General features: G+C 40.1%; 1 protein-coding gene across 12 annotated transcripts in view; it reads right to left on the bottom strand.

Moving 5' to 3' along the window:
* fryl (furry homolog, like) overlaps positions 1–16,147 on the bottom strand; it is a 73,713-nt gene that overhangs the window by 45,593 nt on the left and 11,973 nt on the right. For 6 of the 12 annotated variants that reach the window (XM_076880802.1, XM_076880803.1, XM_076880805.1 and 3 more), the window contains exons 1-2: positions 14,181–14,743; positions 11,478–11,543 (exon numbers count right to left, since the gene is read on the bottom strand). The exons of 2 other annotated variants lie outside the window; for them this stretch is intronic. In XM_076880802.1, the coding sequence (XP_076736917.1) occupies positions 11,478–11,543; positions 14,181–14,445 (331 nt within the window). In that variant the 5' untranslated portion in view covers positions 14,446–14,743. Of the gene's footprint in view, positions 1–7,260; positions 7,966–11,477; positions 11,544–14,180; positions 14,744–16,147 lie in introns of those variants that run through there. 4 more of the 12 variants (XM_076880808.1, XM_076880809.1, XM_076880807.1 and 1 more) reach the window with 3 other exon arrangements.

Raw genomic sequence — 16,147 nt, 5'->3', positions numbered from 1 at the left:
TGACTTGGAAAAGCCAGGGCACTCTGCAGGTTTGCATGTGGCACAGAACATTTGGTTCTCTTATTCAAATGTTATAAGCAAATCTTTAGAAGAGTCTTAAGCTATGGCTGAAAAGCTAGAGCATGGATACACTTCTATTTTTGTCTGTCTGGCAAAAATAGAAGTGTATCCATGCTTAATGCAAATCCTATATACAATAAGATGAAATAAACACAAATCTCAAACTCAAAAGCAATAAATATCACAGCACAAAGGTTTTTACTCCACTACTCAAGGTTCAAATTATGTTCCATCTGACATAAATAAATAAATAAAAAAATCAAATGAACCAAAAGGTTTTAACAATCTCTATAAAAGGAACATATAGTGGTGTTTGAATTTATGCAACTGCTGGGACACAACTTCCAGTCTAGTCTTCAATGATCTCTGCTAAGTGTATAGTTGACAGTGAATGGCCCCTTAGCCTCTTTCCCTCCCAAGAAAGCCCTTGTTCTTTCTCGTCCTGGTTATGGCCACTGATCTTGATGCTAAATCACTAACAGGCTGATTCACGTCATAGAATAATGACAGCAGTTTTCAAATTACTCTTATACTGCAGCATAGGTAACCAAAATGTTAAATTATGCAGCCACCAAACACTACTACACTCCTGAATAAAACATACTACTTTTAGTCACATTTGCAATCATTGAGAATTTATTTATTCACTTGCTTTTGCAAGAATGCAGTACAATTTTGATGGTGAGAAAAAGCAAAACTTCCAGAGAAAATCTATAAGGAGAACAGGGAGACATCACTGAGCTGTCTCGCCAACGAGTTCCTCATTACTTGTACCGAAACCAACTCCTCCACCTTGAAGTGCAAGTAGTGATAGCAGTCCCTGTTCTGCTATGGGTTTGGTATAAAACCACATGAGCCAAGTTCCCACCGATTGCAGATGTTTGTTAGAGAAGCCATCAAAACAAAATCCTCATTGGCTGGTGGGATGTAAATTTTGAGAGAATGTGGCACTATAATCACTTTATCTCACTTATCCTGTCTTAATTATCCGAAAATTAAACTTGATTGACTCTGTAAAGGATTTTAATTATATCAAAAACTCCCACAACAGAGAAAAGGTCTGCACAGAAGTGCTGGAGCTACCTGGTAAATAAGAGGGAGAGAATTCACTGACGGGGAAAAAATGAAGCGGAAATGTAAAAATATATTATCCACGCCAAGAGAGCCACTGACGTTAGATACGATGTAAGTTCAAACAACATCAATCTCAAACCTTCTGTGCCTCTAAGAGACTACCTGTACAAAGTTACACTGTTACATGTATCATTTACTTGATAAAAATATAAGGCAAATGTAGTTCACGTCAGTATGCAGTAGAAGGACCACTCTCCATCACATAGTGCAAAGAGATGTGTTGTAAACCAAAATCTGCAACCACCATTCAATGAACTGAGATTCCCAGTGTTTGTGTGTATGCATGTGTCTGACACACATTCCTTTAAGGTTGATCAAAAGAGGATTAAAAGGTGGGAGTAACTTGAGGTATGGAACAATGTGCAGGCAGGAAAATAGCAGGACACCGACCGTGAGCACTCATGGATGTAAACAAGGCTGGATTTTAAACACTTACTGGATTTGGCATTTCTTAGTCCTCAACTTTTGTTTTCTTACAAAAAAAAGGGAGAAAAAAAAAAGAACAACAACTCTATAAAACTTAATAATCGTCTTTTTTAAGTGCAAATGAAAGTAGGGAGGTAGAAGAGGCAGCGTAGTAGCATGTATTGTGGTCATGCTGTCCAGCAGCACAGAGAGTCTTTCAAACATTTCCCTCTTTGTTTACTGTGCTCCACCAACACCCCCAGTGATGTAACACAGCTAGCTCCTAATAGCCAATCAGTGATGCGTCCTTTACCCCCTCCATCCTTTTCGCTCCCACCCCAGTCCAACTGGATTGTGTATACTCCAACAGTGTACTTTTCCAGTCAATGAGAAAAACAAAGCAAGGCATCCTTTTTTGGGCCAAGTGTCTGCATTGCTCCTCCCCCCTCTCATTCTTTCTCCCTAGGACATGCCAGTCATTAGTAGGATGCCAGGCTATGACTCTCTGCTAAAACCAACAAACGCACAAACAACTTTGATAGTGAGTAAACTGAATGAACTAATTGTTGATTTGATTACCGCAGCTCTCTGAGCTCTCCAGCTTTTACCTCCTTTGGCTTTATTGCTCTTCACTGCAAGCTGGCTGATTTCACATTAACTTACACTGCTTTTACAAGAAGCAATTAAAGTATTTTAACAAAACATGGATATTTAGTGATCACATATTGCAAGAGGAAGCAATACAATAAATTACTTTATTAGTATTTTGTCACACCCTTTGCCCCGAAGTCCTGTTTCACTTCTCATTCAAAGCCAAATTTCACTTCTGGCAAGTCTAACTGTCAAAGCATGTTTAAATGTTAATCACTGGAGAGAAGGGGGGGGGGGGGGGGGGGGGGAAGCAATACAATATTGTAGTATTAGTAGCGTTGAACCACATGTATATTCCATATCTCATCTGAATGCAAATGAGTTATTTTAAATGAATGTTCAACACTTGATGGCTCTGCAATTCCATATTTAATAACTAATGGAGAATCTCACTTTAAGTTTAGTTTACTGCTTTAGTTTACTACCAGAGTTACGTAACTGAACTCTGGTATCTTAGTTTCTAAGAACATCATGATCTCAGGGTTAGACAGTATTGCAGTTACACTTCTAATACGGAGAAATGTTGTGCTTCTGCTAAAACGCTGCATCAGAAAATGCTCAGCGTGTTTTGTTGTGTGAGGCCTATAAAAAGTGCTTAAGAAATTGAGCGCCCTGCAGGATTACACAACTATTACAGCAGTGGCTCCACCTTGTCACAGTTAAAATAAAGCCCTCCCAAACGCCTGCTCATGAACACTGGCAACAACAGCACAAACACACACATACGGTTGGAATGCAGAGCTGAGGGTGCGTCCTTTTTTCTTTCTTTTTTTTGAAACAGAGACAAAAGACTTACTGCTAGGGTTTATGTGGTGCGGCAGTGCCAGTTCTGCCATTATGTCTCGACATGCCGAGTTTTTAACAAGTTATTACTGGTGTACTCTTCACCATTATACCTTCCAAATAAAAGGGAATTTGAAAGATACACTGGAAAAATAAATGTATCACCAGAAGCTGAGGACACTTCAGTTCAAAAGAGATTAATTGAGAAACCAATAATGACATGTTCCATCATGGATGAGCAATATTCAGCAATTAAAGGCCAAACTTTGATTTCATTGAGTGTTTTAATTAAATTATTACTGGATGTTGTAATGGAGAAAGCATCATACATGCATTTAACTTAGGAGCCCTTTTTGCTATGAATATGTTGTTGATGACATCAAGCTGCGCCTGTTTTGGTCGAAAGCATCGCAGCGGCTACAACCATTATCGTCTGCAAATTATGCCGGGCGAGAGTGATAGCAAAGAGATGAAGCACTTTTGAAATATGGGGAAAGCCAAAAACTGCGCTTCCTCCACTTCTGTAACATTGATTCATTAATGTTGAATTCTCTTGCAGCTGCTCTATTCCCATGTTGTTGCCGTATATTAATAACTAACCTGAATGAATAATCTCAGTTGTTCTCCTGACTGAAGTTTGCCCCGTGTATAGCATCCTGCTATGCGATTACATTTGTCCCTGACCACCAGAATCCCTCACGTTAACTTTTATCGAGTGGAAAAAAAGTTGCCGTTCATCCCCCAGCTTCACTGTGCTAATGTTATGCTAACATAGCTGTGTCGCTAGCAATCACGTAGCATAACATTATATACCAGGTAGTCCAACTTCAGTAACCCTGCAAACACCACTGCTGTTTAGTTTCCTGTCTTCGTTTATGTTGGAAGTGACAGCAGAGCTGTACGTTTTAATTAGTTTCAAAAATCTCTCAGTCAGAGAGATTTAGGTGGAAACTAGCGAGCTAACTTCCTGTTAACTTCTAACTCCGTTAAATTTAATAAATTCTGTTTTCATGGATGCTTGGATGTTAAACTTAATTGTTACACCTGCTGAAGCAGCAACGCTGATGATTTTATTAAAGATTAAAGAATTTAGACCGTTTTTAACTCTCAGTGTTCGTTTGACTTTGGGACCTGAAACGGACGGAGTTTTGGACCCAGATTACTCCGCTAAGCTCCTCACTACGGCAGCCGTAATGCTGACAATCCATCAAAACATTTTTTAACAGATTTCTGCTCGCCAAAATCGGTTCGACATCAGTAAGCACAACCAGAATTCATACATAAGGCACACTCGATTTTTGAGAAAATTAAAGGATTTTAAGTGTGCCTTATAGTGTGGAAAATATGTTATACAGAAAAAAAGAATATATCGCAATATATATCATTACCGTACATGCTTCAAATTATATCACGATATGGATTTTAGGCCATATCGCCCAGCCCTATCTTCAAGTATTTGCTACCTTCAGGGAGAGGATTGAGACTTCCTGCAAATGTGTCTGGCTGGATGTTTACCATTCTTACATATTTCAAGGTGAGGGGGGGGGGACAGTTACCAAGGTCAAACAATAACTGCTATGTGTTTCATGAAAAATTTGTCTTGTGATCACTGCAACCACACTCTCCTCGATTTTATAACTCACATATCCGTTTCAGGGTTAGGGGGTTCACGCCTCTCCCATCACATACTGGGTGAGGAACAGGGTAAACACTGAGCAGGTCACCAGTATAAAGACATTCAGGTCCATGGAACATTTATTTGGTTAACCTGCAAATCTTCAGACTGTCTGACAGAATAAGAGCACCTGTAGCACTTCTGATGCAGACTCAGAGAGAACATGCAAGGTTGACAAAAGAAAGGCTCTTGAAAGGGGACATGTTTCTTTTCAAAGCCAATGAAAACAGTTAGACTTTGTGCATTCTACTTTTTACAGATGTAATGCTTTTTTCCTGCAGTGCATTTGTGACAATTTCAAAAGATAGAAGTTCAACAAGCTCTCGTCCGCCTAAAAAGCTAGAAATAACTTTATACATAATTTTAAAGGGAGTTAATTTCAACACATTTTGGATGTTGCTGATACAAGTTTGCTATTTAAATTTCTAGAATGGAAACTTTTACCTAGTAGACTAAAATGACTGTGGTTATTAAATACCTAGAAACTTGTGTTGTGGTTATGGCAAACAGAAATGAAGTGTAGGTCCAACCTCTACATTCACTTAGCTAGCTCAAATTGTGCAAAATAAAACATCAATTATGTTAAAAGCACTAGATTGTATATCTTCTGGCACATAGTGATCTAAATGGCTGGCTAAATCCTCAAATATACAGTCATTGAAGTGGGGTGTAGCACATCTGTTCATGTTCACTGAAGCTTAATACACAAATTTCTCTTTGTTGGCACTCTTTGTTTTTTGGCCAGCATGCCTTTGCCATAATACACGGAATCCTGACTTGCAGAAATGGCTCCCAATAACAAGAAAACAATTTAAAAAAATAAATAAATCAAAAACTGTGATATTCTAATGCATCGAAAATTGTTAGAACTAATTAAAATGAATTTAACTGGCATGCTGATCAAAATACATAATTAATAAGTCAGTATTTTGTAACCACATTGCACGTATCTAGAAACAATATCAAAATGCACAGCATACACGGCATGAAAATTGACAAATGTTATAGCCATCAAAACTGACAAATTCCACTATGGGTGTGAGTGGCAGAGAGAAACACAGGTAATATATTAGCATATACAATTTTTAAAAAAAAGTGTACGGCCCTATAATCAGTCTCAGTCTTTTCCTCATTTGATAATATAAACAGAGGCAATGCCATTTAGCATCTGCTACTGAAAAATTGATAAATAATGTGCAAATCAATCATTTAAGTCCAAACCTGAATGATACAAATCTAAATTTAAATTTTAACCAAAACAGAATAAGTCAGGTGATTAGAGCCCAGCAGATAAGCCTTTAAAGAGGGTCTAACTATTCCTCTTTCAGACAAAAGGAACAGTGGCTCAGAGGTTGTATCGCTGAGCTAAAGCAGTCTCATCAAACACTTTTGCGTTGACGAATAATTCTGTTGCAGCCTATGTGTTGTCTTTTGTGCATTCAAGGTGAACTGTTAAACTGCATAAACAGAATTAAACTACACCACAGTTATACGTGTTACTAATGTAACTAAAAGAGGTTCGTGAAGAGTGCAGTTTACTACTTGACCTCTTTGTCCATCCCTACCATTTCAATGAGACTGGAGAGACAATATCTTTTTGATTCCTGATATATTATGGGCTGCATGGGAAGCTAATAATAGGAGGCAACCAGAAGACAGATCAATAGTAGAGAAACATTAGCTGGCCCAGAGGAAAGGAAGAAGAGGATAGCGAAACTAGGAGGACAGGGAACAGAGTAGATAGGGGAGCACTCCTAAGGAAGCGCTTAACATAGTAATTTGGATATTAAAATCAGGGGTGCGTCAGCCGCATTTTAGTATTGGCGAATTTGCTTTGATGACTCCAGTGGCATGCACTGATGTCAGCTGCTGATAATTCGCTGTTGTGGCTCATAAATTTAGAAGTCCTTGAATCCTTGTGTTTTGAGTTCAATTTCATAAACTTGCAAAACAAGGTTTCTTTGTTCCCTTCGCACAGACGTGGGGAAAAATGAAAAAACATCTATATCTATATTGACTGTTACGCAAACTGTTAACAACAGCCAGCCGAAATAACAATATTAACATTGATAATATATCTGTCCAAAATGTATAATCAGTAAATGCAGATAGCAAGTTGATAAATACAGAAAAAGTAAAAGAAAGTTAGACAAGATCTTCAAAAGAACAGAGGGAATACTTCATGTCCATCTGTGTTATGTATCAGTAGATGCTCATCAATAGAAACATTATCTTTGGGACATCCAGGAGCCAGCAGAATGATGATGAGTGCAGGAAGAAGGGCACTCTGCTGAATGAAGACTTTAATTGCACCCACTTGCATACACATCAAACAAGGCCGACTAAACCTGCACTAAACATAATCTGTCATCTTGACAACTCCACTAATGGCCACTTTTCTTATACGGGAAGGAGATATAAGAAATCCACACATGGAACGCACAAAGACATGTACAATGCTGCACAGGCTCTGCTGGCTGCGTGTGGCAGATAAGTCTGGTGGCAGTAAGTGTGGTATGTAAACATTTGTGCAAGCTTGGAAAGATACTCACAGCTGCTACTCCAAGACTTGAGGAGAGATTTGATGCTGATCTCAAAGAAGACAGAATCCTGCAGGCTCAGCATGGTAGCTCCCAAAAGTTAAGCTTCCCCAGAAGGCACAAATTTTACAGGTTTCCTTTCACCTTTATTTCCCAAAAGCCAAACATTCCACTCTTCTCAAAAATAAACACCTTGCACTTATCAAACTTGCAGACTCCACCAGTAGGAGCTGAGTACTAGCCTCCACAGGTGCTAGTTAAAGGCAGCATCCTGAAGAACAGTGCGAGCAGATGCTGACGGAAAACCCAAGAAGCCCTACCACTTTTTCGCTTTTGCCACCCAGTTAGCTGAAGTAAAAGTGATCAGAAAGAAGAGAGAGAGCGCGCAGCCTGGCTAGTTAGAGAAGTATTCCACCCAAGAGCCTGCTGCCCACTTGCCAGTCCACAGAGTCCCTCATCCCCATTTCAGCAGAGAAAAATCCAGAAACCGAAGGACACAACTGCATGAGAACTTTTGTTCCTGAAATGAGGGAAAACAGCAGCAGAACAGTACGCGATAGAAGTCTTAACAATGTGCGGTAATATTCCTTCTCCCCTTCTCTTCCTGTGTTTATGTGTGTGTGTGCGTGCATGTGTGTGTGCCAGTCCTAGCCCGCTAGCACCGTCAGCCACCCTCCTCCTCCTGCCCCAAAAGCTCTCTCCCTCCGTGTTCGCTCATGGCCAGCCCCTCCTCTTCTGAGTGAGCTCTTGTTCTTTTACCGATGCCTGCTCTTTTCTCTCAGAGTGAGAGAGATGGAGAGAGCTTGTTTCAACAGCAAACAGGGAGGGAGGGAGCAGTGCGTGGGGGTGGGTGATGTCATCAAAATGCTGCGAGTGTTCCCTGGCCGTGGTTCAGTAATGCATACGCATGTCAGAGCTGCTACTGTGCTGCCTCTCTGCTAGCCTATCAAAGCAATACTTCCTGTAAGCTCCGCAGCAATACTGATGCGTCATTCCAAACTGCAGTAGGAGGGAAAGGAAAGAATGGGAGGTGGATGAGGGAAAGGAAAGAGGAAGGATAGATTGAACACACCTTAACTAGTCAACCAAAATAATAAAAATATGTTCCTAAATTAAATGTATATTTCACTTTTTAAAACAGGAATATATATGACGTAATAGGAGTATGTTAAAGCAACTCACTACAGTCAAGTGAGATGGATAGATGACTTGCTACCTGTTTTCTTTGGCATTATAGTGATCGAAACTAATCTTCTTGCTAAGCTAACTGCTCACACCCACAGGAATCATGGGCATTACATCACTGCCCTGTCTGAAAGCTACCAGGCATAGTAACACACAGAATGATACACAAACACACAACACACCCCATTAGTAAGAAAACAGCCCATTGTTTTTGTGTGAATGTGAAAGACACACGCACACGATTCAGCTGATATTTTAATCTTGCACTGACGCTAGTTATTCCTGCCCTGGCAGAGACTTTAATGCTGATCCACATGACATCAAGCAATTTGTAGTCAAGCACAGGATTAAGTTTGTTACCAAAATATTGCGAAGGGAAAAGCAGTGGGAAAGCTGCAAAAGACAAATGTTCTTTGTCTTCTTTTAGTTTAGTCTTCATTTCTCGCTCGCCCTCAGTCTCTCCCTCCGTCACATGTCCTCCACTACACAAGTTATGCAAAGTGAGGCAGAGCTCATTGCAAACAAACAACACAAGCAGATGCTTTGTCAAGCCCTGGCTGGTGCTACCCCGACGCAGGCTTCCACTGTGAAACTCTGCCTTGTAATACACAAACAGATTGTTTACAGTACCACTGCAAATTTGCAGCAATCACACTGTTTTATTTTAAGCCTTAAATCGGAACTTCTATGAGTCATGTTTAATCTTTCCTAGAGCTACATTAAAAGCAAGATACTGCCCCGTCTGTCTGTTCAAATCTGACCAACTGCATTTCCCCAAATGTCAAAGTATTACGTATGTGTCTAATTTACTAACCTAAAAATCCCCAGGATTACACTCATGCAGCAGCTTTACTGTGACTAATGGCCACAACTGGAGATGTAAAGCCATATATAGAAGTCTGTGAAGCAGAGTCTGATCCTGAATGAGAAGGGGAACAGCTTGCTGTTGCACAATTCAAAGACAATTTAGGAACATAGCAGGATGTTTCAAAATATCAGACAGTTTCTAAGTAATGAAGTAAAATATGTTTTGGGGTTATTTTGTTAAGATGTCACTAGATTACTTGTAGCCTTAAATTAGTTAATTTAATGAGGAAATGAAACTCTTGAGATTAAGAATTTCTTTTGTGAGAGTTCTGGGTCATGTCAGGAAACATGAGCCGACCGCATTTTCAATGGGAAAAAAACAAAACAAAAAAACCCCCAAACCCAAGCATGCACAGGGGCAACATGCAACACAGAAGGACTCCACCTGTGGGGTTTTTTTTGTTTTTGTTTTTTAATCTTTGGTCCACCCTTTTTCTATCTGACACAAATGCAGTAAGTAACAGCACAGAGGGTGGATAGCTGAATAGTTTTAGGGATCAGTCAAGTTTGACTGTTTTCAAATATAACTTACTAAATGTGCTCCCTTTACATGCCTTGGCTCTAAGTTCATGTAGTGGGAGGACAACAGAAGAACTCATGGTCAAATCCTGTTTAAAAACAACATCTGGGTTAATATTATTGTAATCGACAAACGAGTCAACATAAAACAATCAGAGCTCTCTGCAAACATTGTTTTCTGTAAACCAGCTTTATTGTTTAAGGAATGCAGGACTGACCACACCGTCTCTCTGGGAACACTAGAGCTAAAAGCTACTGTCCGATGGAGCTGACGTAAACCGAGAACTTCAAATAAACACCATTATAACTCACTTCCTGGAATAAAGTCCTCACTGATCAAATAATCTCAACTAAATGCACAATCAAGGCAGGTTACTTAAGCTTCATTCACAAAGTAGGAGCAGTGACTGACAGTTAGCCATCCTGGCTGCAGACAGTATAGAGCAGCTGCTCCTCCCCGGAGCCCATGGGGTGGAGGATGCATTTCCTGTGCTGGCCTCTCTGAAGGGCAGTGGTGGGAACAATAATCGATAGGAGCTGTAATTCAATCCCTGACCTCCCCAGCGATGCCTGGGCTGCAGAGGACACATCATTTAGATCCATCACAGCATTCTGAGTATGCAGCACAATTCTGCAACCTGCACATCTACTTACTTCCGCATGCTCCGTTGACTCAGACCCAGCTATTTCATTGCACTTCTGTATTAAACACCACACATTTAGACAAAGGTTTTACACAAAACTACATAGGCTGGATTTTTTTCCCTTTAGTAGTATATTGCAGTTTAGCTGAATGACAGTGGATCTAACCTTCATATATAATGTGTTGCATAAACCATAAACGGTCAAATTCTATGAGACAATCTATTGATTCTGCTCAAGCTGAAAATGAGCAAACTCATTCTTTTGATTCACCTAGCAAATTAAGACAGTCTAATTGGAGAAAAAAAAAAAAAAAAAAGAGTATTTCTTAGGTCAGAAGCAAAAGCCCCCGTGGAATGATGAGCAGAACATGAGGAAAATCTGAATAAAAACACCTCTTAACTCAGGTTTTAAAAGGTCAGTTTATTACTCATAGAACCAAATGTCTTCAAGTTTATTCACTATGGAACAGCTGGCTGGAGAATGAGTATGAACAATGATTCACAGCATTCGTCGATATGACACCATATTCCCACTAAATGCAGGCTGCACTGCGCACCATTATGGAGTTTGTTTCACTATTGTTGGCTGACGACTACTTAAGAAATTCCATGAATAAGTTCATCCATCCTGTCTGGATACACACCCTGTGGAGTGTTTAGACAGAAATTTCACAAGGATCTTTTATTACAGAAGCACAACCCATCACTGCACCATTTTGTCACATGCTCCAAACACTCCCTAATCACAAACCCGCTGCACCCATTAACCAAATACAGTCCTAATCAAACGTATCCTGAAAACTGAACTGTGCATCAAGCAGTTGAATATTGTCTAAGCCTGCAAAAGATGACAAACGACAAAATGAAAAGAACAGCACCGCCTTAAAAGCCACAGACTATGCAGGTTCTTCAACAAGGGAAGTGTCACTCCACACGGAGTTAAAACTCAATTAAAGCTCCTCTGACCTCATCTTAATGTAGCAATCACGCTACGTCTTGTAATGCATAACTCACCATTGTGACCCCTGCCATCACCAGCATGGTTCAAAAAGGAGACTTTTTTAATATGATGGATCTTTCCTAATAGGGAAGAAAGAAGGAAATGTTTGAAAACAATTTGCCCAGTCAACAGAAACTGTCTTTCAAAATGAACATCAGCCTATAGCCTGCAGTCTGAGCCAAGCACATGAACACAGACGCAACAAGAGTTTCATGAGCCAAGCTAGCAAAACTTTAGATTATCTTCACACTTCACCAAACCAAAATGAAGAATATCACTTTGTTATTGTGGGTTAGTTTAACCGGTTGACTAATGTTATTCATAAAAGACTAAGAGGCCAAGTGAGTGCAGCAGAAGGGAAGGCTGAGTCATATTTTAGCCATGAGCAAATAGGGAGCAAGCATGCTCTGACAGGTAGCAGTGGAGGGGAAAAAAGAAAATACCCTGAGAAGTTTACCAGTGTAAACTGGCTGACCTACATGAAAAATTATATGTACGTAAACCTTTAACTACTGTCACAGGCACAGTATATCCCCTACTACAGAGGCATGACACTGGCTTTGGATGTGTCCAGGCGGTGAACGATTATTGAGTTGATGTGGCAAAAGATTTGTATTTGCTTCAGAGCAGACATGGTAGCAGCTGGTATACACCACCTTTTGTATCCTTTGAACTTAATGCTCCATAGAGCTCCACGCTGTCTCACGCTGTCTGGAATGACTTCAAGGTGCACAATGCGATGGATGTTTTACAATGTCAAACTTCCTGACTGGAAGCGACTGGAGATGTTGACCTTGAATAAGAGCTGGCCAAAAATTTAATCAAAGACCTTTGACTTTTATGGATCTGTCCTCAGAGATTTTTGATCACACCTTGCCTACAGCTTACCTGCCAAGTAAAATAACTCTGCACTGTTAAACAGACATAACCTGCATCGCAGCTTTCCTTTTATGTTGTCTGAAAATGCTTAAGATCACCAAAGCTCCAGCCAGAAACAACAAGTATGCTTTTTATCATCCAGTAAGATGTCAGATTGCTAGATCAAATGGTGACAAGACACCCAGAAAAGTCATGATAGTGGGCTTTCTATGGAAAGGCATGTTCACAGATAAAAGAGACTAAATAAATAAAACACTCTTTTTCAACAATCCACCATTGTGTATATAAGTAGCAGTATCTTAAAAAAGGAAAGAAAAATCAAGGAAGAAAGTAAGAAGTATTTGACACATATTTCGCGATGCTGAACTAAACCACCTGGGTAGGACAGAAATCCACAATCCACAAACACTAAAAGGGGTTACAAAAAAGGTTCTATTGACAGTAAACACATCAAGCGGACAGAGTAACCTTTAACACTTTTCTTTGCAAACGCTGTTATCATTTTGACTGGCTCGGTCACAAAAGACAAATAATTTTGTTGCTGTGTTTTAAACTTTTGACAACTAGGTTAATGGCAGCAGTGAATGTGAATAATGCATTAAGAATGCTGACCATGAAAACATGAAAACCAAAATAATGTTTTAAATTGGGCTTGGAAATTTACACTGTATGCAGTTCTTAAATATAGTCTGTGTGGGCACATCACAGCAAGCATTGCCTTTGTAAGCTAAAAGTGGTTTGGTAATATTCGTGAATTGTTTAAATAGCAGTCTGACAGACCACAGTCCAGCCTAAACTTGGCTTTCTTATGCTACTGCCATGTGCTGTCGCATTACACAGTTAAGAGGGCTCCACCTACACTACCTCAGTTCTGTGTAGCTGCTTCTGTTTAATACTGATGTGAGATCACATTTTGACAATGGATTTGGCCAACTAGGCGAAAAACCCGTAATACACGCAATGACATCACTGCACCAATTCCAAATTCAGTATGAATTTTCTGACTTCACTTCCAGTGGTTTTCTGGCTCACAGTGAGTGGGGTAACTAGCCATCAGGAAGACAGTCTTGCACATAGTAAATTAAAACTACTACTACTAATACTTTACTGGTATTCCAAACAAATTTTAAAGAAAAATAATTTTATGAAAATGATTTTCCTTTGACTAAAAGATTGAATGGGTGCCAAAAATTTTCCACTCTGTTAACAGTAAGTGAACTGACTGCTACGAATCATAAAATATTAGAAATCCTGCGTAGATAAACTTACTCAATATATACTATACGGTATAACACATCCAGGACAGGCATCTAAAGCAATTAAATCTCTGTTTTCCACACAATTAATTGGATTTGGATTTATTTATTTATTGCACAATTTGAGAAAAATGTATCTTACCACTGTTTGCACTTTAAACATTTAATAGCCTATGCCCAATAAACAAAGAAGAATATGAATAAGGAATAAAGCTTTTATCGCAATGTCAAATTTTTGCATATCTACAGTGTTATTTTGTGTATTGTATATGTTCAGATTGAAATCACAATGGAAATACAATTCATTTGTCAGCACACATGCCCCTATGCCACACTCTCAATTGAGCATGGATTGAGAGTGGTGACCACAGCATTTTACTGCCCTCCACAGTGAACAGAAAACACAGATAACCCAGTCGTATTTTTTCATACATGGTGTATGTAAGCATGTGTGCATAAAGCAGGAGGGTATTAAGCCAGTTTTTGGAAATATGTTAACAGAGATTAACCAAAATTGTAATCTATAGGAAGCACATAAAAAAAGCTATATATATATGAATTGTGTATTTGGGACATTTGTACCTTTAAGGCGGGTATGGTTACTGCGAGCATGTCTGGAGGAGCTTATCCCAGCATCTTGCTTTGTAACCGGATCTACCAGATCTTCTTCAATGGTCTGTCCCATGGTTAGCAGGCCCAGTCTTTTCACCCGGAGAAGCCGTGGGCCTGGCTCCCTGGGTTCAGTTCCCCCATGTTCAGCAGATCCCTCACCTGAGATCACAGCTGGAACCAGGCTCTTTAGAAAATCCATGGTCGATGAGACTTTAGGTCTTTTACTCTGGTGCATAGTCCAGTAGCCTGTGCCACGCCATTCTGACACAAATTACCTGCCTGTTTCACGTGCCCCATTTACAGAGGAGTAGGTAGTCTTTATAGCGAGCTGCAACCTACATGTAGCCGTCAGACGTGCACTCACTGTAAAGTTCTTAAGCTGTGGGCCCTTACAGAGCAACACAGAAACTCTCTGTCAGGCTCTCTAAAGCTATATAGAGAGCTCCAACTGTAGCTAGTTAACCTGACAGAGTGAGAAACTTTCTACACTGCACATTACCTGTCTGTTGACAGTGTAAAGAGAAAGCAAAAAGACATGGATCTTTTCATAGGCTGTGATGTAATTGCAAGTAGGCAGGGCTATATTTGAGTGCCAGGCACTATCTGGGGTGGGACTAGAACATGTTCCACAGGAGATAACACAAGCTTGGGCCTCTAGCCAATCACAACAGCGACGACACCAGCCACACCCTGCTGGCCTGTGTTACTCACAGGAGAAACACCACAAGAGAAGGAAGAAGATTGACAGGGACTAAAACAAGTAAGGAAGCGCCATAGAGCAAGCTTCACTCGCCCGCCTGCCTGCATTTACTGATAGCGCTTATCGAAGTCGAAATAGTGTCACTTTTTAGTATTCATGCACAAGCACAAATGCTCATTTGCTTTCTTGCTAACTTGCTTAAACAACAAGAGCACCCCTCCCCTTGCTTTCACTTCTGTTCAACTGTGCTGGTGTCTGAAACAGGGTGATGACAGACTGCTGTGCTCTGCTTGGCTGCACAGTTTGTACCTGCAGTGAACTCAAACCCTTCCCAATATCCCTTGCTGCAGAGTAAGGCTGTCTTATGCTGTGCTGACTCTCAAAAGCTCACTGCCTAAAGAAATCATCAATTTACAAATGCAGTGAGTGCTCTACAGCAACAGAGAGCTGGAAGCATTCACAAATTTCAGTGATGGCCACAGCACTAATGTGCAAAAAAAGATTAAAATGCTTAAGATGAACATTATATGCTGTTTCATCAATCAGTAAGCAGCATGATAAAGGGACTGTTCTAATGAAGACTCCAATAAGCACTTTAATATTAATAATGAAATAAGCAACTCTAATATAAAGAGGTTTATGGCACTAAAGTACTCAACAGGATTTAAAACCTTGCTTTACATCTTTAAAAGCTTATTCATCCATATTCCTAACAACTTATCCAATTCAGGGTCGTTGGGGGCTGGAGCCTATCAACTGCTGTCAGGACGAGAAGCAGGGTACACCTGCAGCATTGCTGGTGCATCACAGGGTTAACACAGAGAGACGGACAACCATCCACACTCACTTTCACACCTAACATACAGGTAGGCACAGGGAGAACATGCAAAGTCTCCCCGTTTTCTGGGCCTGACACTCACACTTGGATGAGTTTCGGGGTTCTCATCTTCCTCCTGATGTAAAACTTAAGTCCATTATTTTCCAGCGAGTCAAACGAGGTTTGCTAGAGCCCTGTACAATACAGAAGAGGGAGCTACTCCAAGCTGACATCAAAACCAAGTTTTTGCTATATTAGCTCACATTGATAGCATTATGCTGTTATGAAACACGAATGGCGAACGTACTCAAAAATTAACCGTGGCCTTTAAAGATTTTTTCTTTGTTCGACTAATGATTATAAGGAAACATGCACTCTGTGAGACCAGTAAGTGTGGTTAGGGAGTGTTTACACCCTCTA

This window comes from Maylandia zebra, linkage group LG23 (genome assembly GCF_041146795.1).
Source record: "Maylandia zebra isolate NMK-2024a linkage group LG23, Mzebra_GT3a, whole genome shotgun sequence".
Classification (NCBI taxonomy): domain Eukaryota; kingdom Metazoa; phylum Chordata; class Actinopteri; order Cichliformes; family Cichlidae; genus Maylandia; species Maylandia zebra.
This window is presented reverse-complemented; position numbering and strand designations above follow the sequence as displayed.